Source organism: Nuphar pumila, chromosome 13, assembly GCF_984573655.1.
Source record: "Nuphar pumila chromosome 13, dmNupPumi1.hap1.1, whole genome shotgun sequence".
Classification (NCBI taxonomy): Eukaryota; Viridiplantae; Streptophyta; class Magnoliopsida; order Nymphaeales; family Nymphaeaceae; genus Nuphar; species Nuphar pumila.
Window position 1 is genome coordinate 101,594,921 of NC_143261.1, and position 22,060 is coordinate 101,616,980.

General features: G+C 37.4%; 1 protein-coding gene across 1 annotated transcript; it reads right to left on the bottom strand.

Annotated features, from left to right (window-relative positions):
• Positions 1-186: 186 nt before the first annotated feature.
• LOC149819507 (casein kinase 1-like protein 10) lies at positions 187-14,399 on the bottom strand. Its single transcript, XM_089985322.1, has 14 exons — positions 13,395-14,399; positions 13,102-13,142; positions 12,406-12,475; positions 12,178-12,326; positions 11,945-12,040; positions 4,779-4,849; positions 4,077-4,138; positions 3,913-3,976; positions 3,717-3,801; positions 3,045-3,171; positions 2,857-2,930; positions 2,703-2,772; positions 2,464-2,603; positions 187-955 (listed from the first exon to the last, which is right to left on the bottom strand). The coding sequence occupies exons 1-14, from the start codon at positions 13,468-13,470 to the stop codon at positions 668-670; spliced, it is 1,413 nt and encodes a 470-aa protein (XP_089841448.1). The 5' UTR covers positions 13,471-14,399; the 3' UTR covers positions 187-667.
• Between the last annotated feature and the right edge of the window lie 7,661 nt (positions 14,400-22,060).

A 22,060-nucleotide genomic window follows, 5' to 3' on the forward strand; every position in this document is an offset into this window, starting at 1 on the left:
CCAATTGCCTATATCCATGTGAAATCCTGTTGAAGTCGGCTGTGATTTTGCAATTGCCACTTGCAGTCACGTGAAAGCTTTAGCAACCATGAACATTAAAGAATATACGAACTTGGGTCTCTCTCTCTCTCTCTCTCTCACACACACACACACACACACACGAACAGAGGCAACCACACCACAGGATGATAGAAATAACAAAGTCAATTTCAGAGGAGGCACATTGTTCCTTATTTGAGCGACAATAGTTGCAGGTATTTCATCCTAGTGTAAGTAACATCAGCAATATAAGAACAATGATTTGATAATAGAAAGTCTCATATCTGACAATCGTTTGTGGTGGAAAAAATTAACGAAGAAAGAAGACTGTTCATCAAATAGCAATGGAACCCCCCCCTCGGTACAAAGGTGTGATGGTCTTTGAAACCTCTCTTTCCACCTGTCAGTGATACCGAGGACCATTTCGCCTGTGAAAGACATATCACGACTGGATCTTTTGGATTTTTTCAACGTATACATATGTAAATCAGCATTTTCAAGCAAAAGACAATATAGACAGTGCTCAGACTCGGAGCAGTAACAGAAATTTAGAGTGGGCCTTTTCTTCCTCTTCATAGGTCAGAGCAGTTTCTTACCACCATTTTGCCCTTTCATTTTTATTTATTTTTCACTTTCTCTTATCACCTACGGAGAGGAGCTCGAAATTCCTCAGCTCATCCCGGCTGGTCCTTGATCCCAGATTCCGGGAGAGGCTTGAGGGCTTTGCATCGTAACCAGGTTGGACACGCTGCGTTGTGAATGGACGGCTACTGCTGCTGGAAATGAACCTAGATGTTGTCCGGCTGTGGTCCCCAGGATCACCTGAGGAACTGGGCCTGCTGCTGGATGCAATTGCTCTCTTTGAGGTGCTGCCGTTTCTGGATGAAGAGCCACGGCCTTTTTCAGCATCTGATGCCTGAAAATTTTGAGGCATTTTCCAGTATCTAATCAGATGGCTCAAGTGCAACGACAAAAGTATCATCAGCAGTGTGAAAGGGACAAGTAATACATAGCAAAACACCGCAGTGTGAAAGAGATAACATTGCAAAAATTCCAAAAAGAAATAAGAGAGAAAGGTATCCTGACCAAGGATCCAACAACTCAAGACAGACTGCTGCGAGTCCAGCTTGAGAGTTGCTATGGACTGAAAGATGCTGACACTTGTCTAGGCTGATAACTCCCCCCAAAAGTTTGAGGGGTTACCAGACATGGCAAACCCGAAACTTAAGATTGGATCAGTGGGCATATGATTAGGAACTGGAGTGAATGACTCCATAACTTGGACATGCAACATTTTTCGTCATAGCATTTGAATAAAACAGAAACCCATGATAAAACTAGATAAGTTGAGCATTATAGCACAAACTTTGTAAAAGAGTATTAAGAAAGCAAAATAGGCATCCTTCATTTATCGGAGAAACAGCAAGACAGAGAATACTCCAATTTAATCCTGCTTTGCGTCCCCTTATTATTCTTAATGGAAAACCACACAAAAATGGTGTGTCTCAGGTCCTCTACGCGTTTCAATGCGACATTGGTCCATGGATTCTAAGCAGATTTTGCCTCTTCTCGGTTTAAAAATATGTACAAAGAGGACAACTCCTGATAGTGTAATGGTATGCAATATGCATTATCACATTATGGCATGATGGCATCCAATGAAGCATATGCTAGAAAATACAAAAGAACAAGAATGACCAGAACACAAAGACTCCAACTGGGTCGAGACTGGACAAAACCATGAATTCCATGGTCATCAGAACGAATAAAGGATCAGCCAAATCCATGTTCATGGTTATGGACACAAAACAATTGTTCAAGGATGAAAAAACCTGGTGGTACACTAGGTCTACCCGGAGAATTTTTCCAACCAAGGGCCTTACAAGGTATCAATTTCACATAAGAACATGAAGGAAAAAGGAAATCAGACTAACCAATAAATTTGAAAAGCTCATCCCAAATAAACCCTGTCCATGAACAAAGGCTAATAAACTCAGATCTCACAAGTTGACGGCAGCTAAAAGGGTTATAATGGTCAAAGAGGCACTTTTTTTGTTTGCTTCCGCGCTAATTTGTAATGGAGACCAGCTATTAAGGTTTGAAAGCTTTGCCAACCCACTACCTATAAGACAGGATTTTGGGAACATGACTGAAGATTTTCCATAACAATAGATGAACAAAAAACACTAGCTACAAACTGGTGGATTTGTGAATGAGTTTATAACTAGGACTTTGCAATTTGACCACAAAGTGCAAACTTTGACTGCCACAAATTACGGAACTTACAACCAGGTGAAACAAAAATATCTTAGGATCCAACATCCTACACCACCAAATACTATGCAAGCTCATAACTTTAAACAAGTGAAAGGAGAGTGTTCTTTCCCTTCCATATATATTATATATTTTTTATATTTTTCTTACCGCATCTTTAAAACCTAGAGGTACTTCAACTTCCAAACCCTTCTGCTTGGAATGATCATCATGTTGTCCCAAAGCTCCACTATTTCTCCTGGTGAATGCCTCAACTGCACCTGAAAATCTATCACGAATTTCCCGTCCAACTGGAAATATAAGAAAAGATCAGATCCCATGTCGTGAAACATACAAAGTGCAACTTTGCTAACCATGAAGTTGAAACAGAAGCTGAATGAAGTTCAAACCTGAAGTCCTTTCTGTTCGTTCAGCCGATGGGCCAACAGCTGCACCACTTTTTCCAGTGTTTTGCAATGGCTGCAAAAGGACAAATCAAATAAGTTCAGCCAGAAGATAAATAAAAAAATTATACACAGCAGCTCAGAGGTTGCAAGCGCTTACACGTATTCTTGAGTTTGCACCAATCTGTGGATATTTCAGTATTGTCCAATCAAACACATAATCAAATTGGAAGCCTGCACTATCAAAACATCATCAGCAATTTGATTGATCATACCAATAACCATTTTACAGTTTCAAGGAATCACTACCACACACAAACAAATAGCATCAACCATATCAAGAATTACCTTCCCGAATAAAGAGATCACGGAAAAGTCTCTTTAAATATGAGTAGTCTGGCTTGTCATCAAATCGCAAGGACCGACAATAGTGGAAGTATGACATAAATTCTGATGGATAGGATTTGCAAAGAACCTGTTCAGCAATATAGATATTTCAAGATGGTGCACAACAACTGATGGCTGATGATCTGATTAAGATTTGGAAATTTGCCAGTGTACACAAGTTTGCGAATGTCATGAATCAATCTATGCAATGAGGGGACTCCAGGAAACCTATCCCCTGGGGAAGGAAGATAAAAATTCCATGGATAAGATGCAAAAAACTGCCCAGCAATCACATGAAAATTTCATGATGGTGTACAAGGACGTAAGATCTGATTAAGACTTTAAAGTTTGCCAGTGCACATAAATTTGAGCATGCCACCAATCAATCCAGATAATGAGGCTCAACAATCAGGACGAGCTAGCTCACTTAGCAAATTCACCATGCTTAATTGCATGATAAGCCAAGTTGTCAGGCTGTGAGAGAAAAACCCAGCCTACATTTTAACCCATTCATATCTTTGAATTATTTTCACAATTTAACTAACACACATTTTTCCTATGCTACTAAGACTTGCTCCGCAAAGGATGACCAAGAAAGCACACACATGGATCACGCTATGTCAGGAATCATACCTCTATAGGTGTCAACATCTTCTTCTCGCTTATTTTATCATATTTCTGCTTCTTTGTTCCAGCTTTTAAACCTTGCCACGGGAGGCTGATATGAAAAACAATAATTTAGAAAAAAAGCAAGACAGCACAAAGAGCTTGTTCATCAAACTTTAAGGACCATAAACAAGCTAAAGAACAGCTAGATTTCAGTAATGACCTTCCCCTCAAGAAGTACATAAGCACATAACCAAGAGACTCAAGATCATCTCGCCTACTTTGCTCTGATTCATAGAAAAAGCAAAGATAAGCCATGGCAAAGAAAACAAATTAATAACAGCTAAATATACAGAAAAAATCAAAGTATGATCGTGCATCACTCACCTACACCTAGGTGAGTGTTAACACTGGCATAGCGAGCTGTTCCAGTGAGGTTCTTGTTTTCCCTGCAAAGAATGATTTAATCCCTATGCTCACGATGGAGAAGTCACAAACAAGAGAAAGGAACAACAGAATACAAAAGAAAGACTAAGCAACAACAACCCACTTTACCTGGAAAATCCTTTTGTCCTCAACATAAGTAAACAGATGAGAGAGAGAGAGAGAGAGAGAGAGAGAGATCCAAATTCTATTTACACCAAAATGCATTTTCATATGCCTATTCTATCGCAAGAAGTGCCCCAATCAATTGCCAAGATAAGAAACTTTTGAGGGAATTATTTCCAATATAACAGTATCCCAGTCATCACCAAGCACAACATAAAAGGCAAAAACAATCTCTGTAAGCCAACATCAGGCCTTTAAGATTTTTCTCTCAACCTTGTCAGGCATTAACCATCTGAATTTATTTCAATAGAAATTTTCTCCATGAAAAGAGAAAAAATTACATGTCATTCCAAAAACCACATAGCCACACGTAAAAAGTTGGATTTTAGTTTTTTACTTCCCAAAACTAATAATGTTTGCATGAGACACACAAAAAATCAGAGATGACAAAATACAATATAGAAATCATGGAATTTAGTCATCATCATAAAGACACAAAAAATGGACAATGACAAAAGGGGGAAAAGGAAACAGATTTACCTGTATGGGATGTGCTTGTGGGTTGTAAGGTCCCTGTACTTCTTTGCCAAGCCAAAGTCTATCATATATACCTGCATCAGACAACACAATGACAAAGATAGTTATGACATATCACAAAACCTCATACGCAACTATAGTGGCATATTGACCATCAAAAAGTACCAAACTTGGATGGTTCAGAAAAAAAAGGAACACTGGAATTACAATGGGAATGGAGTTTTACTAGAGATTAAACACAACAACCAACAACACCATGACAAGCTTTAAGCAGCAAATTTATGTCCCTTTGAACAACACAAAGACCGCGGCAAAAACTGTTAAATTGTAATTTATAAGACAATGTATTTTCTATATATATTTTATATATATAAGATACATATACATATATATATTTCATATATGTATATGTATTCATCTACTTGTATATATAAAATATATATTTCTTTATTGTATTGGCTGTAGGGGTATTTTAGTCATTTCTACATTTTACGCATATTCATGTTTTTTAATATGATTGTAATTCCTCCTTTTTATTTTTTTATTTTTTCATTTCTTATTTTTGTTTTTTTTATATAATGTTTTTGTACACAGTCATTGGCTGACTGTGTACACAGTTTTAAAAATATAGACGTTGGGCTGATTCCCAACGTCTCTAATAAGAGCTGTTGGGAATAGCCCAACGTCTCTTAAGTTTGCTTATAAATAAGGGCTATGTGAGCCCATTGTATGCATGTATTAGAGTAAGGAGTTGTCTCCTTAAGCTTATAAATACTGTGCATTTATTGCACTTTCTTTGGTGTAAAGCTTATAAACACTGTGCATTTATTGCACTTCTTTTGTGGTGTAAAGCTTATAAACACTGTGCATTTATTTTGTGTATTGAGTATTTGAAGTATCAAGTTATTTGAAAACTTGATTGTTTGCAAGGATTCTTCACATGGTATCAGAGTAAGGTTGGAGAAAAAAAAGGATTGTGTGGATTCTCACTTTTTCGGGTGCCTCGAAAAGCGTGCCCTCAATTTTTTTGGTAATTGAAGTGGATTCACTTGTTCATCCAATATTTTAGAAGACTCTTCTATCAAGAAATGTCTAAAAATCCTTTGTGGTACATATTCTTTTTCATCATCTCTCCTCTCTAATGGGTGAAAAAGACTCAGTTTTCTCTCGGCTTCAAACTCAATGTGTCCAACTATCACGTCTGGGCCGGAAACATGGAGGCTCATATTAAAGGAAAAGGGCTTTGGGGTTATGTTCAAAGCTCGATTCCCGAACAAGAGCCAAAGATAACCTTGATGGAGAAAGGAGAAATAAAAATCCTTGAAGGCGAAGAAAGAGCCAAGGCTCTTGAAGACTACACCAAAAAACATGAAGAATGGGAGATGAGGAATTTTAAAATCCTCTCATGGATTTTCTCATCCGTAGAAACAAGAATTAACGCCAATATTATCAAGTTTAAGAAGGTTTCTCAAGCGTTGGAGTACCTTGAGAAGATGTACACCTCTAGGGACCTGTCTCATAAATATTACCTCCAAAAGAGAGTTCTAACTCTTCGTCAAGGAGAGATGACTATAAGGGAGTATTTTGCCGAACTCTCTCCTATTTGGGATGAACTTGCTATGCTCGAACCCAAGTGGAGTGGAGAAGCCATAGAGCTTCGTTATAAACAATTGGAAGAAGATAGATTTTTTAATTTTTTGAATGGGCTTAGGCCTGAATTCGAACAAATCCGATCTTCTCTTTTATCCGCCTTCACTTTCCCCTCTCTTGAAGATGTAATTACTAAACTAAGTGGGGAAGAGACTCGTATGAGTATAAGCAAGAACAGCCCAAGTGTTCTAGCTACACATTCCTATAATGAAGAAAATGAACGAGTTAATGCCGTCTCACGACCGGGGAGCAACTTAAGGACCTACAAGCCTCCTCACTTCAAGAATCAAAACTCAAGTGGTCAAGGAGGAAAGAAGGATTATAGCAAGCTTTTATGTCATTTTTGTAAGGAACCGGGGCATATCAAACCTATTTGCCCAAAGTGAAAAAAGTTATTTGCCATGGCTACTACATCCCAACCTCAAAAGGAAGAGTGCTCGTCATCTTCAAATGGAGCTCTTTCATTGCAACAAATCGTGGATGCACTTCAACCTCTTTTAAAAGGGGCTATTTCCGGAGCCGCCATGTCAACCTCTTCTCCTCCCGGTAACACCTCTTGGCTTTTAGATTCGGGTGCTTCTTTTCACATGACCCCAAGTTTTAGTTCTTTTTCCGAATACTCAAAAAATCCCTCTTCATCTTTTGTTTCAACTGCGGATGAAGCATCTCTTGAAGTAAAAAGAATAGAAATTTTTGAAAAACAATGGGCTCTTTATTCCAAAAATTAGATTTATACCCAAATTAAACTTAAATTTGCTTTCTGTTTCTCAACTCTCGGATCATGGGTGTGATATAAAGTTCTCATCTAACAAATGTTGGATACAGGATCGTCAGTCCGGGAGATTGATTGGGGAAGGCTCTAGGAAAGGTGATCTATACTATGTCGATTCCCTTCAAATTCCAAAGAACCCATTTTGTAATATTGTCCAACAAAAGGATATTAATGTGTGACACGAGAGACTTGGACATCCAAATATTGCAAAAATTTCTCATTTACCTTTTGTTAAAAGCCTATGTAAAAGTGATTTAACTTGGAATGACTGTATTCTTGGGAAAATAAAAAAATTGCATTTTTGTGAAAGATCTATTTTTACAACAAGACCTCTTGAAATTATCCATTCGGATGTATGGGGACCGGCACCCGTCCTATCAAAAGGAGGCTTTGCATATTATGTTATTTTTGTTGACGACTACACGAGATATTGTTGGATTTATTTTCTTAAACACAAATATGAAGTTTTCTCAATTTTTAAAACCTATCATATGATGATTAAAAATCAATTTAATGAGAATCTAAATTTTTTTAGAACTAACTCTGGTGGAGAATACCTTTCAAGTGAATTCAAAAATTATCTTGAAAGTCATGGTATTCTTCACCAAAGATCTTGTCCCAAAAACCCTCAACAAAATGGATTAGCCGAAAGGAAACATAGACATATAATAGAGACAACTCGAACATTACTTGTTTCTCAAAACATCCCAAAAGGTTTTTGGGCTGAAGCGGCTTTAGCATCTGTCTATCTGATAAATCGGCTACCTTCTAAAAACTTAAACAATATCTCGCTTTTTGAAAAATTGTATACCAAAGAACCCGACTATAGTCGGTTGAGAATTTTTGGTTGCAAATGTTTTGTTCTTACTGACAAGAATGACAAGCTTTCGCCAAAAGCCATTGCCTGTGCTTTTCTTGGATATTCTGAAACCCAAAAAGGGTTTCGTTGTTATGATATTGAGAATGACAAGCTATATGTTTCCAAAAATGTGAGTTTTCTGGAAAATGTTAATGGTTTTGAAAGGAGTGAACCCTTTGAAGAAAACATGGATTACTCCTTTTTATTTGAAATGTTAGCACATGATGATGATAGTGATGACGATTTCATTCATAATGACGTCAATGATAAAGAAGATGACTTTTCCCATCCACCTATCTCCCAACATAGAAGTGAAGGAGCATTGAGAGATCCTATAACATATACCCATAGAGATAAAAACACTTTTAGGAGTGCAATTGAAAAATTCAGTGAACCTAGTGGGTCCAATTCAACAAATGATGAAAACCTACGAAGAACTGAGAGAAGTAGAAAGATGCCTTCTAGGTTTATTTCATATGATTCATTTACTCCTAAACATAGAGTCTGCCTTAGCGCCATTCATTCCTATATAGAACCCAAAAACTTCGAAGAAGCCAAAAAGAATGATGAATAGCTGAAAGCAATGGAACGTAAGCTTTTAGCTCTCAACAGGGCAAAGACTTGGGAGTTCCAAGATCTTCCTAAGGGTAATAAAGCAATAGGGTGTAGATGGGTATTCAAGGTAAAAACTAAGAGCGATGGATCTCTTGAGAGATATAAGGCTCGATTAGTTGCAAAGAGATATAGTCAAGAATACGGGATTGACTATGAAGAAACTTTTGCCCCTGTGGCCCGAATGGTCACTGTTCGATGTCTCATTACCGTTGCCTCAATCAACAAATGGAACATCTATCAAATGGATGTTAAAAACGCCTTCTTAAATGGTGATCTGAATGAAGAGGTATATATGGATGCTCCACCAGGAATGGAGACTCCCAAAGGGAAAGTGTTTCGTCTTCGAAAAACACTTTATGGTTTAAAACAAGCCCCTAAGACTTGGTATGATAGATTTAACTCCGTAATGTTAGAAAATGGTTTTTCTTCCTGTTTCACTGACACTGCCTTATTTGTTAGAAAAACCAATGCAGGGATTGTCATTCTGCTCTTATATGTGGATGATATGCTTATAACCGGAAGTGATTCTAAAGGGGTTAAAAGCATAAAATCAATTTTGAAGGATAGGTTTGAAATGTCTGATTTGGGATTTCTAACTTATTTTTTGGGTATTGAAGTAGCTTACTCTCATAGAGAGTATTTTTTATCTCAAACTAAGCTTGCCTATGAGATTATTGACCGATCAGATATTACAGATGATAAGGTTTGTGAAACTCCTGCTATAGTAGGAGCCAAAATGAAGATTGATGATGGTATTCCTCTCTCCGATCCCACCCCCTACAGACAACTTGTAGGATCTTTGATGTATCTGAGTATTACTAGACCAGATATCTCTCATGCAGTTCATACTGCAAGTCAGTTCCAACATGCACCAACATCAGTTCACATGAGTGCCATCTTGCGGATTGTGAGATGCATAAAAGGCACACTAAACAAAGGAGTATTCTTATCATCTTCTTCTGAATTAAAATTAATTGCTTATACTCACTCTGACTGGGGAGGTGACCCAAATAATCGTCACTCCACCACTGGTTTTTGTGTGTTTTTAGGAGACTCGCTGATTTCATGGAGATGTAAGAAGCAACAAAAAGTGTCTCTATCTTCAACAGAAGATGAATATCGTGCCATGGCGACTACTACCATGAAAATTGTATGGATTCATCAGCTATTAGAAGACATGGGGATCTCAATAGAAGGGCCCACCAAGCTATGCTGTGATAACAAGAGTGCAATATACATTGCAAAAAATCATACTTTTCATGAGCAGACTAAATACATTGAGATGGACTGTCACTATGTTCGGGAAGCGTATCTGAAAGGAATTATAGATCTTCCATATGTAACTTCAGAATATCAGTTGGCAGATTTCTTCACCAAAGCTTTGTGTGCTCCGCGGTTCAATTTCCTCCTTGGCAAACTTTCGGTCATCTTGCCCTAAGTTTGAGGGGGGGTGTTAAATTGTAATTTATAAGACAATGTATTTTCTATATATATTTTATATATATAAAAGAAGATACATATACATATATATATTTCATATATGTATATGTATTCATCTACTTGTATATATAAAATATATATTTCTTTATTGTATTGGCTGTAGAGGTATTTTAGTCATTTCTACATTTTACGCACATTCATGTTTTTGAATATGATTGTAATTCTTCCTTTTTATTTTTTTATTTTTGTAATTTTTTCATTTCTTATTTTTGTTTTTTTTATATAATGTTTTTGTACACAGTCATTGGCTGACTGTGTACACAGTTTTAAAAATATAGACGTTGGGCTGATTCCCAACGTCTCTAATAAGAGCTGTTGGGAATAGCCCAACGTCTCTTAAGTTTGCTTATAAATAAGGGCTATGTGAGCCCATTGTATGCATGTATTAGAGTAAGGAGTTGTCTCCTTAAGCTTATAAATACTGTGCATTTATTGCACTTTCTTTGGTGTAAAGCTTATAAACACTGTGCATTTATTGCACTTCTTTTGTGGTGTAAAGCTTATAAACACTGTGCATTTATTTTGTGTATTGAGTATTTGAAGTATCAAGTTATTTGAAAACTTGATTGTTTGCAAGGATTCTTCACAAAAACACCATCTGGTGAACATCAGCATATGAAACAACTAGACTATTAATGCTTTGCAATGAGCGCAAGGAGTGATGTGCAGTCAAAGACATCGAAAACTTAAAAGGATTACCAGCACATCTACAACTAAAACTGCAAAATGAAAAATGGATGGATCTGCAATCTATTGGTTTGCTTATAAGAAATCCGGTGCTCTGCTAATGATGACATATTCACTATACAAACATGGGGTTGCAATCTCAAAGAAGGAGGGAGATGTAGAACCCCATATCAACAGTAAGACCAAGTGCATTTCTTTATAGGAATAATGTATCAATTTGACATCAGTAAATTTAGTCTTTACTGTAGCTTACTATCTTTGTGGGTTCACTCACAACAAATGCTTACTCGTTGGCTTATAAGCATATACACAAATATGTGAAAATCAGCAATCAAATATGATGGAGTGGGGTCACAAGTTCATAACCAAAAGAAGGAAATAACATATATCAGACGATAGTATTCTTCATGAAATTAGCAAAACACTCAGCATTATTGGAGTATATGAGATTTTTCACAAAATTAAATGTCTAAAGGCTTTATAACGACCAGGCGTTGAGAAAGGTAACATAAGATCTACCAGCGATACTTTTAATAACGTGTTGCTAGGACATAGAGATAAAGCATGAATATAAATATGCATTTCATTAATGAAGATATGATGACGTATCACAATCACTGCCTAGAGTTGAATTTCCCATGGACATTTACTAGATATTTTCAACATAAATTTATGGTCAAAATATTAAGTAAAAATAGGCTTATCACTGAAGTGAGATTCCCACACAAAGCATCATGATATCTAACAAAAACTTGGTGAAACTCAATTCTTTATGATTTTTCCAAGATATGATTTTTATAGACTTTCTCTATTTCGCCAATATTTTCTGATGAGAACCGACTTATCTAAGCTATAGAAATTGACAATTTCACACCCAAGTCATCTGTTGTCACATCTGTTAGTTGTGCCTCTTGGTCTTATGCAAACACAACACCTAACATCTTATCCATGATAAAATATCACATAACATTCAAAAAACTGCCAAGAAGACAGTAACTGAAAAATATCAGATGGATGAATATAAACAGATATGAAAGGGTAATCAGGACAAACTGAAATACATTAAAAGGCTTGTACGACCATTACCTGGTTTAGTTTCCTCCCTAAGCCCATGAGGAAGTTATCTGGCTTGATATCCCGATGAATAAAACCTCTTGAATGAACAAATTCAATTCGGTTGATCTAAATCAAAATAAATATGATAGACGATTCAAAGTCATGCAGACAAAATCAGCAACAGTCCAGAAGTCAGACAAGAACAGTTCCCCACTGCCTTGAACATTGTGTGATCTATAGGGTACAAGTGAACAGTTACTTACTAACTGATCTGCAAGCATCAGTACTGTTTTCAATGTGAACTTCCGGTTGCAATAGTTGAACAAGTCCTCAAGACTTGGTCCAAGGAGGTCAATGACCATTACATTGTGCTCACCCTCCACACCGAACCATTTCAGGTTGGAAATGCCCGCTTCATTTGCAAAAGCACACAAAGTCATATGGTTGTGAACTAGAGTTGCTAAAGGAAATAGCTGTGCCAGAATACTTACTTCCTCCTTGGAGAAGGATATACAATTTGGATTCATAGTGAAGTTGGGGATGCTTAGTCTTCACAGGTTCCTACAAGATACAAGAAAAAAATCTTTTAAAAAGATGAAGCACATAAGATTTCATACAAGACAGTCAACAAACATACACTTTATTCATAATCATACTGCACATATGCAGAAAGGGAGCAGAAGAGATTTATATGGAAACTTTCTCAACAGAATGCCTGAAATTTTTGAAACAAATTTTGGGGGTAACCTCCAAGGCCACCAATCACATTTAATGAATTCATATTATACATGAAAGTAGAGCTTCATATTAGTCCACAACATTATTATGGAGATATAGTTATAATGGAGATATAATTATAAATGTCATAATCATGATCACGTTTCTTTTAATTATTCCTTTTCCTAAGATAGACATTAATGAGAACCTGAACATCAATGCCATGGTAAGTACATGTGGACCTCTAGCGCCCTATGGGAAGGGAGTCCACTTCCAGTCATCTCCTATGTCATACCCATCTTCATATCAACTTCACGAAAAAACACAAAAATGAAGAGCAATGGGAAATCTTTAATTTCTATACTAGCAACAGTTTCCCCCCACAAATAATTCAGCTCAAAAACATCTGGTTGGTTTTAAAACGCAAACAGACACCACCCACCAAAAAAATTAAAAGAACAAAGACGTACCAGTTTAATAGCCACTTCTTCTCCTGTTTGAATATTAAGGCCTGTATAACAAATTCAATCGCACAAATCCCAGAAATATCAGGCTTTTGAATGATCAAAAATCTAAAATCTTTGCAAAAAAGTCGTAATCTAACAAAGAATTTTTTTTCCCAGAGAAAAAATAGCGCTTTTAAACAAATAGAAAAAATCAGAAATTGAAACAGAATTAGAAAGAAAATCGAAATTGACAACTCCAATAACAGAGAACGAAATCTGAAAGAATCGTAATTAAAGAACAGGGATGGAAGCCATACCTAGATAAAGCTCACCAAAAGATCCGCCTCCGATCTTCCGGCCGAGCCGAAACTTGCCACCAATCACATGCTCCATATATCAATTGGAAACGAACCCCTAATTCAAATAGCTCGAAACACTTAAACCCTATTTTCCACCACGCGTTCTCCCTTCGAGTTCCAACCAGAAATCCTAATTCCACAAAAGACTCATCGAATTCCGCCCATCAGCAATCACCGACGATACCAAACAAACAGAAAACCCGAATCACGATTCTTCAAGACACCAAAACCCTAAAGCAACCATCACCGACATGCCCAGAACCTTAACTTTCCTTTCCACCGGACGACCGAAATCCTAATTCCACTGCCGAAGAAGGACCCGAAGCACGAAACACCATCAGAATCGGAGCCCCAGAATCACGATCGATCATCGGAAGAAAACGGTTTAAGGGATATCGGAGGAGAAAGCTAGCGACGACAGAAGGCAATCGAAAGTTAAACCCCACAACAAAACATGCGATTTTGCGTTTTTTTTTTTTGTGATGATAGAAGAAATAAAGAATGATTAGGAAATTAAGAGCAGAAAAATAATGAAAAAAATAGATGCCCACTAATTATTCTTGAGAGAGAGAGAGAGGTGGATTAAGAGAGAGAAAGAGAGGGTGGTGGTGGACTTAGAGAGAGAAAGAGAAAGGATGGTAACAGAGGGTGGGTGAGTGGTGGATTAGAGGAGAGAGAAAGAAAGAGAGAAGAGGTGGCGGATTGAGAGAGAGAGGAAGAGGATGGTGGACATAGAGAGAGAAAGATAAAGGATAGTACAGAAAGAGAAAGGATGGTAGAGAGAGGGTGGGTTAGAGAAGGAGAGAGAAAGAAAGAGAGAAGAGGTGGCGGTGGTGGCGGGTTGAGAGAGAGAGAGAGAGAGGAGTTGGGGAGAAGGGGGGTTGGGGGATCTTCTCAATTTCTTTTGTTGTTTTGGCTTCTCTTTTTCAGTTTCATCTCTCTCTCTCTCTCTCTCTTCTTCCTTTGTAAAGAAAGTGATGTAGGGGAAGAGCTAAAATGACTCATTGTGGGGTGAAGTGAAGCGCTCGGATCTCGAATTTGGTAAAACCGGGGGACACCTTAAGCAGGTGATGTATTGCTTTGGCAACTCGACTCCTTTTCTTGGGCTTCCCTTAACGTGCATGCCTTGTTTTTATCCCCCCCTAATTATTCTCCTCACAACCCTACTCCTCTCTCTCTCTCTTTATCCCCTAATTATTCTCCCCATAACCCCTACTTTTCTCTCGCTGATGAAGCTTGGTTAGCACCATGAACAAGTTTGGCACTTTGGCAATTGACTTTCTTCCGTGAAAAGAAAATTCACTACGCAGCCATTGTGTCTTTGGATCATGAGAATAGAATGGAATCAAAATCCAATTCCATCAAAGTTTCTTTTCCTTTTCCGTAATGTTTTGATGAAATTGGATTCCACTCAATTCCATGGATCCAAGTACACTAGGGGGGTTAGGATAGAAGGTTCAGGTAAGTTCATGGTCAGCACAAACCTAGCCCATTTGATGAGCCAGCCTAAGTTTCAAGCATACCTCCATCTTGGTAGGTCAAACAGTTGGGAGTTGTGACTAGATTATATTTGAGGTGGGGTTTGGAATATTTTATTTGTTGCGCCAGGTAAGGACTGCTTGGGTCTTTGTCACAGGTTTGAATACCACCCAAGGAAGCATATCCTGCTGGGCTGATCGAGGTTGTTTGGACCATTTGCTACGTTTTATATATTCTTTGCAGAACAAATCCAAACTTCTAAGAATTGGCAAAAGTACTTGTTATCATCATGTCCACTTGATCGTCTGAATCAGTCAACAGCTCGAGTAAATCAATACTCTAGTGTGAAATCAAGGGCTTGAGTGACTTGAACCAAATTTGGCATAGAATGTGTTGAGAGTTGGTGCTATGATTAGACTTGAAGTAACTTGACCAAATTTAGCTTGTGTAGACTAGAGTCAAGTAGGTCTTCTGCTCTTGAACCCACTCGAGCCCAGTTGAGTCTCTCATGTTAATGGGTAGGACCTTGGTTAAACCACTGGTATGGTTTGGATGTCCCACAATGGAGGAGGGCAGATCAGGTGCAATCACTTTGAGTAGTGTCTGCACCTATCTATGGGTACAGCCTGTCTGCTGTGGGGGCTCAACAAATCAGGTATGGCGGTACAATCAAAATGTGCAATGTCATCACACCTGATCTGCCGTCGACCAAAAGGTGTGACCTTAACCATTGGTCCTATTTTGGTGTCCACAATGCAAAAACTCCACAAGCAGTCCTCTTCTCCTCAGAGATAGTTTTTTGTTGGCTTCAACCTTACAGCAAGGAATGCACACCCTGATAATCAAACTCGCCAGCCTACACACCTAGCCAGGTGTGTTGAGCCCTTGTGAGCAACAATGGATAGTCTTTGACTCTCTACTTACAACCAATGTTATCAGTATTGGTGTATCAGCCTGTATCGGCAGAAAATCAATATCATTCAGGGGTGAATCAGCTATTTTTAATAAATGCAAAAAAAAAAATTACTAATAATTATTATTTTAATAATTTTAACACATCAATTAACACGTAATATTTTTTATTATTTTTTGGCCAATACAGAACAATTCATTTGAGCATTGATATGGGCTAAATACAACTGAATCGATACTGACAACATTGCTTACAACCATTTCATCACTATCATAAACTCAGTATGATAACCTGCTTTAAGGTCAAAGAACAATTGGGATGGCAGTGGACCGGGTGGGGGGGCGAGGGACAAGGTTTCCACCCCTGCCCCCTCTCAAAATCCTGCTCTCCATTCCGGTTTCATGTCCTCTATCATCGGTCCAAACAGGGCAAGGCGGGGCGAGGCCCCATTTCTCCTCGGTCCATTGTCATCCCTAAAGAAGAATTGGGGACGGGATGGGACGGGACGGGGCAGGGGAAAACATAAGTCCATACCCGCTTCCATCCCCGCACTGGTTTTGATTTTAACCTCCATCCAAGACTCCATTCCCGTTTCATGTCCTCCATCACGGGTTCAAACGGGGCGAGACAAGGTGGGGCCCTGTTTCCCCCAGGTCCACTGCCCTCCCTAAGAACAATGTGGTCATTTATTAGGATTCAAGTAGGCTTTGGTAATTTACCAACTTTTCTTTTTTGTTTTTTTTTTTTCCAATTTTTACTACAACTTTCTTCTCGTTGCTTCAACATTGCAAAGTATCGTTTGCTTGCTTCATTGTTACGTTATTTTGGCACGGTCCTATCTTCACTCTATGTGTGCTCCTTTACTGCAAATGCCCCAAAAGCGAGCTCTGCCAGGGTCAAGAATTACTACCACATTACCACTACACAATCCTCTCTAACGGTAGGTTCCTCTTATGAATGTGTCCCATGTGAAGTACATGCAAGCATGAGAAGAATTGCGTGCTACCATCGACAGTACTGTACTGTTTATCCGAAATTTCAGCTTTGAAGTTTGAACTTGGTAAAGTCAACTGGCCTCACAGATGAGTTCAGCATGGTTGGTTAAACAGGAAACAAACTGTTAACAAAACTTAATTCAATAAACACAGTTTTGGGTGCATTCCGGATTTGATGCTCTTAGAATCTCGCTTAAAAATCACAAATTACACAATGAAAGGTGTTTTTGTTGAACTTGGGGATGGAAGGGCGATCAAGACATTGTTCAAATCGAGTGGAGGCCTTTCATGTTATGCAAGAATGAGATTCTGCCACCAATGGGAGGGGGGGGCTCCGCATGGTTGGTAGGAGCTGTATGTGCATGTCTCCTTGTGGTGGGACGTTGCAGGTTCAAAACCTAATGGTACGAGTTGAATAAGAACTGGTGGGGGTCTGCCTAACCTCAGCTTGCCTTTCAAAAAAAAAAAAGAATGAGATGCTGCCAGCAATTGCCAACAAGTTCGCTTTATTAGATGCATGTACAGCCATTTTTTTTTTGAGGGGACAGATGTACAACCATTCGAACAATTGATGGAGAAGGCTACTTGAGATGAAACATTTATTATTAGAACATTTTGATTTTTTTTTCTGTTTCTATGACTAAAGAACCCCTGCCTTGCAGCAAGGCGTGCTCTCAAGTGATACATCAAAACGCGTTTGTTAGGTGTGTCAACAGGTGGGATCTGGTTCAGACCAGGTGAGTCCGACACCAGATCTGTTTTGAAGTGCCGGTACCGGGTCTGGACCCGGATCCTATCAGGTCTGATTTAAGAAAAACCATACCCAGACCCTATAAGGGTTACATGAACCAGACTCAGTTCATACGTGGCAAAATATATTTTTATCTTTTTATATTGAAAAAATCACGGGTCTTAATCGGAACTCGGGTTGGACCTCGGTCTTGTATGAAATTTCACAAACCATACCTCTGTATACTAATCGGATCCTTTGGATCCAACCCGGTTTCTAATCAGACCTCTCTCTCTCTCTCTCTTAATTTTCTTCAAGAGGACCATTATACTCGGATCATGCAACTCTTAACCATCCATCTTTCACATAGAGCCCCTATTTTCAAGTCCCCTTCCTGCATTCTGACCTTAAAAGTAATATAGATTCGAAAGAATGAACTTTAAGATCAATCTTGTGACAGGTACGAAATAAGGCTGCCAGTGGTTCGGGTTTGTATGAGGTACTTAACCTGACCTGACCCGAAACCGAATATATATCCGGGTATGGGCATAAAAAATGCTGATCCAAGTAATATGCGGGGCTAGATTTAGGTTATGATTTTTGTTAGATATCTGATGACGTCGATTGATCCAAGTATTTTATATGTATTTTTAGTGAAAATAAACTTGTTAACTTATATGGATCTGGGTTTGGAATTTTATTTTCATGACCCAATAAAACATGAACTCAAAACCCAAATCCTACAACTAGTTATCTTGATGGGTTTGGGTTATCCCTGATTGGTCTTGCACTCAACTAGTTAACAGCCCTATTATAGAACGGCACTGTATAGGGCTAGTCCACTCTTCTAAGGTTTATGACTATAGGGTGGGGTCAATTAGAGCTTGATCCTAGTAGGTTTCTCTTCATAAAAAAAAAATTAAGCAAATATTAAAGTCTTTAAACAAAATACGATGGTTGCACCTTGTACTGAAAGTTGGTTTTTGTCACTAACAATTTTAATGCCATTGTCCAAAAATATGGAAAAAAAATATATCATTGTCCAAATTCCAAACCCTAACCCTAATTTTTGATTTTTGTTTTTCTTGTGTTTTTATGTCCATCTGCTCTTTCAAATTCTTGCTAGCCATGAGGTTTCCATCAGCTCAATCCTAGAGTCCTAAGGACATAGGCTCTCAATGATCCTTGTTTGAACATGATTTTGGTTTAAATTACATCAGCTTTTTGTTTTCTTTCAAAATAATCAGATGCTTCTTATGCTGGCCTAGCCAAAAGAGGTCTTGGTATAGGAAAGTGAAGTAATTTGAAAAAGTTTGTTTTTTAGGAAAATCTCTGGAAAATACTGGCTATATTTGAAACTAAAAAAATTATGTATTGCCATAACGAATATATGAACAGTTTTGTTCTGTTAATATCGTGATAAAATCGAGATGGTTTTTAAGTAAATGATATTTTGAAAATATCGCCAATATTGTTGCATAGGTTGTTATTAACTACACTTCATGGCCAAGAATTTCCTAAATAATTATATCCTTCATAGGGAAACATGCAAAAAATGAAAAAATTCTTTTTTGCAGAGTTCTAGCTCAGAACCTTTAAAAAAAGCTTTTTCACCTAAAGGGTTGAGGGAAAAAAGTGATTGGTTGTACTCCATGAGAGAGAGAGAGAGAGAGGATGCAAAAGCTTTTTCACAAAAACACGATTTCAGGGAGTAAGCAAGCTAACGAATCAAATCACACAATTCTCACCTTCTTGGATGTGAATTGCTCAGGGGCCTTTGTTTCTAAGAAAACTTTATTGGATGCTGCTTTTTGGCATTGGCAAGCGCTGATGTGACTAATTACTTTTGTTATGTTTGGCAGGAGGCAGTTGGTCTTTTGGGGGGCCTTGGAGGGAGCTGGGCCCTTAAAAAAGTAGAGATTTGGAAAAGGAGATTTAATAGTATCTTTTCCCAAGGAGAGGTTTGGAAAAACACATTATCTTCTATGGTTTGGAAAATAGTTAGTTTCTCTTAGACTCTCTACAAAATCCCAAATCCCTTATCTCTGTCCTTTCCCAAGCACATGGGCATGTTTGTTGCATTAAGCGGTCCTACCATAATCGCCATTTTATGGATCCCCAAAATTTGAAAGAAAATTATGGGTTGTCTAAAAAGGATTTTGGATTCGAAAATAGATCTGAATTGAGATACAAGAGAATGTGGGGTTTGCTCTTCAAGTTGTGGGTATTTCCTCTTCCCATGAGATGAAATCAATCACACTAGAAACTTCAAAATCTTCAATGATTGGGTTTTACCTTATAAGTGACTTATATTTTGAACATATCCTAAAAAAGGTTAGGTTGATGGTGTAGAGCATCACTAATGTTTGAAAAAGCATGAATAAAGATAAATATATGAAAATAATTGACAAAACACACTCTAAATAAATCAAATAAAATAAAAATAATTAAAGATCAAGGAAGTGAATTCATTACAAACTTAGGTATCCCTCTTATGATGACTTAGACGAGCAATAAATTTGAGTATTTCCAGATTTTCGGTTAGGGATTGCTTAAATTTGTAGAGCAGTTTCTAGGGGTTCATTGCTTCTCCTTGAGATAGTCTTGAATGTCATAGGGCTTTCTCTTGCCCTTTGCATTATGAGTCTGATGACCCATGTTTCTCAACTCTTCTTTCAAATTTTGAACCATGTTCTTATATTCATTGGGCTGAGAATTCTAAACTCGGATCACAAATCACAACGTGTAATGTCTCGAGATTTTTAACTCATAAAACATGTGAAAATAAAAAAAAACTTTTCTTATTAAAATCATCAGCGAAAACCTTTTTAACTTTGGTTCAAAACTTTATATGGGTTACATTCCACACAATAACGATTATACTGAATTTAATGCAGAAAACTTTTTTGCATTCAAAATACTGCAACCCAATAAACGATAACATTTTTAATATGTATCAACAATTCAATGCCCAATAAAGAAAAATGACTAGCTCTCGACGTTGCCTCAATATCCCACATCCGCTTTGCAACTATAAATAATACTCACATAAAATCTCATAAAAAAGGCCAGACAAATGAAAGCCTGATAGGTATACACTAAAAGTTTAGTCAAGTTATGTAATTCAAAATTTAAGTCGTATATACATTTTCCAAAATACGAGCAATTTCATTAAGACATTCTTAAAGTTTATAAACATACATAATTATATGCAAATAATGCTTGTTACACTAACATGTATTAGAGTCGCATAAATACCAGAGTTAGTGTAAATTTTACCATACCTCTAAATCTGTACAGTTTTAGAAGAAGCAAAAAATCCTGAAAATTATAAACTTCTTCAATAGTGAGCTCCTACACTTGAGAGGTACCTTAATTTCGTGGATTTAAAAAGAGTCTAATTATAAGTCACTTTCAAAATCATGAAAATGAGCTATTTTACTCTAAGAAAATCGGCACCAAGGAGATGAGAGAAATAAAACATTAGAGTGAGAGAGAGAATGAACAAGGGAGAATATTTGTAGAGAGAAATACAAAGTGGTGAATGTGATGTGAGAAGAAGGTAGGTAAGGGATTTAAGGAATTGTTTAGTGAAAATTTTAAGGGATTGTTTGGTGATTGATTTAAGAGATTGTGAAGGGGTTTGGTGAGGGATTTAAGGGATTAAAAATAAGGGATGTGATGGTTTTGAGTTTTGGGTCTTTGGATCCAAACTCAAATCCTTTACCCGTTTTATTCTCTAGATTCAAATAGGGATCCAAACACAATTTAGTTTTAATTTGAATTGGATCTGCCAAGTGGATCAAATCTCAATCAAGTGTGTTGATCCATTTGGGTTCTCTAGATCAATATGAGAATCTGAATATATCGAGTTCAAAAAAATTTATTTTGGATGGGTTGACTCGTGTGTATCCATTAAGATCAAAACTCAAATGACTTTTGGATCTATTGGATCCGACATGTTCCAATTGGATATTCTGAATTCAAAATTTTATTGGTGGGTTTTGATATGATCTTTACTAAGATCCAAACCCGAATACCTCTTTCGATCTCGTAAATCCAAATCAATACTTGGATAATTTAGATTTACTCTCTCTTAAATTTTTATATAAATGATTTAATTTGTTAATTAAATATAATCAATGAATACTAACTAATTAATGAGCCCAAAATGACAAATTAAACTGAATGTTAGAATACATTTTTTAATTACTTCAAAATTTCAAAATTTGGTAGGCTTTACACGACCTCTTGATGATAGGCATACTAAACCTGCTTAGCAAGGGTGTTTTAACTCCTTTGCTTCTATAATTGTAATGGCTTGAAGGTTCTTGAAGTTGACCTCATTCTCTGCAAACTTCTACTGAATCTCTTGCATAATTAATCTAAGTGCAGCGTTCTCATTTTCTAGGTATTTACAGATGGACTACTTGTGGACGCTTGCGCTATCTCTTTCCCCTTGTTCAAAGTTTAATGGACCAACTGAACTTCATCTTCCTCATCATCT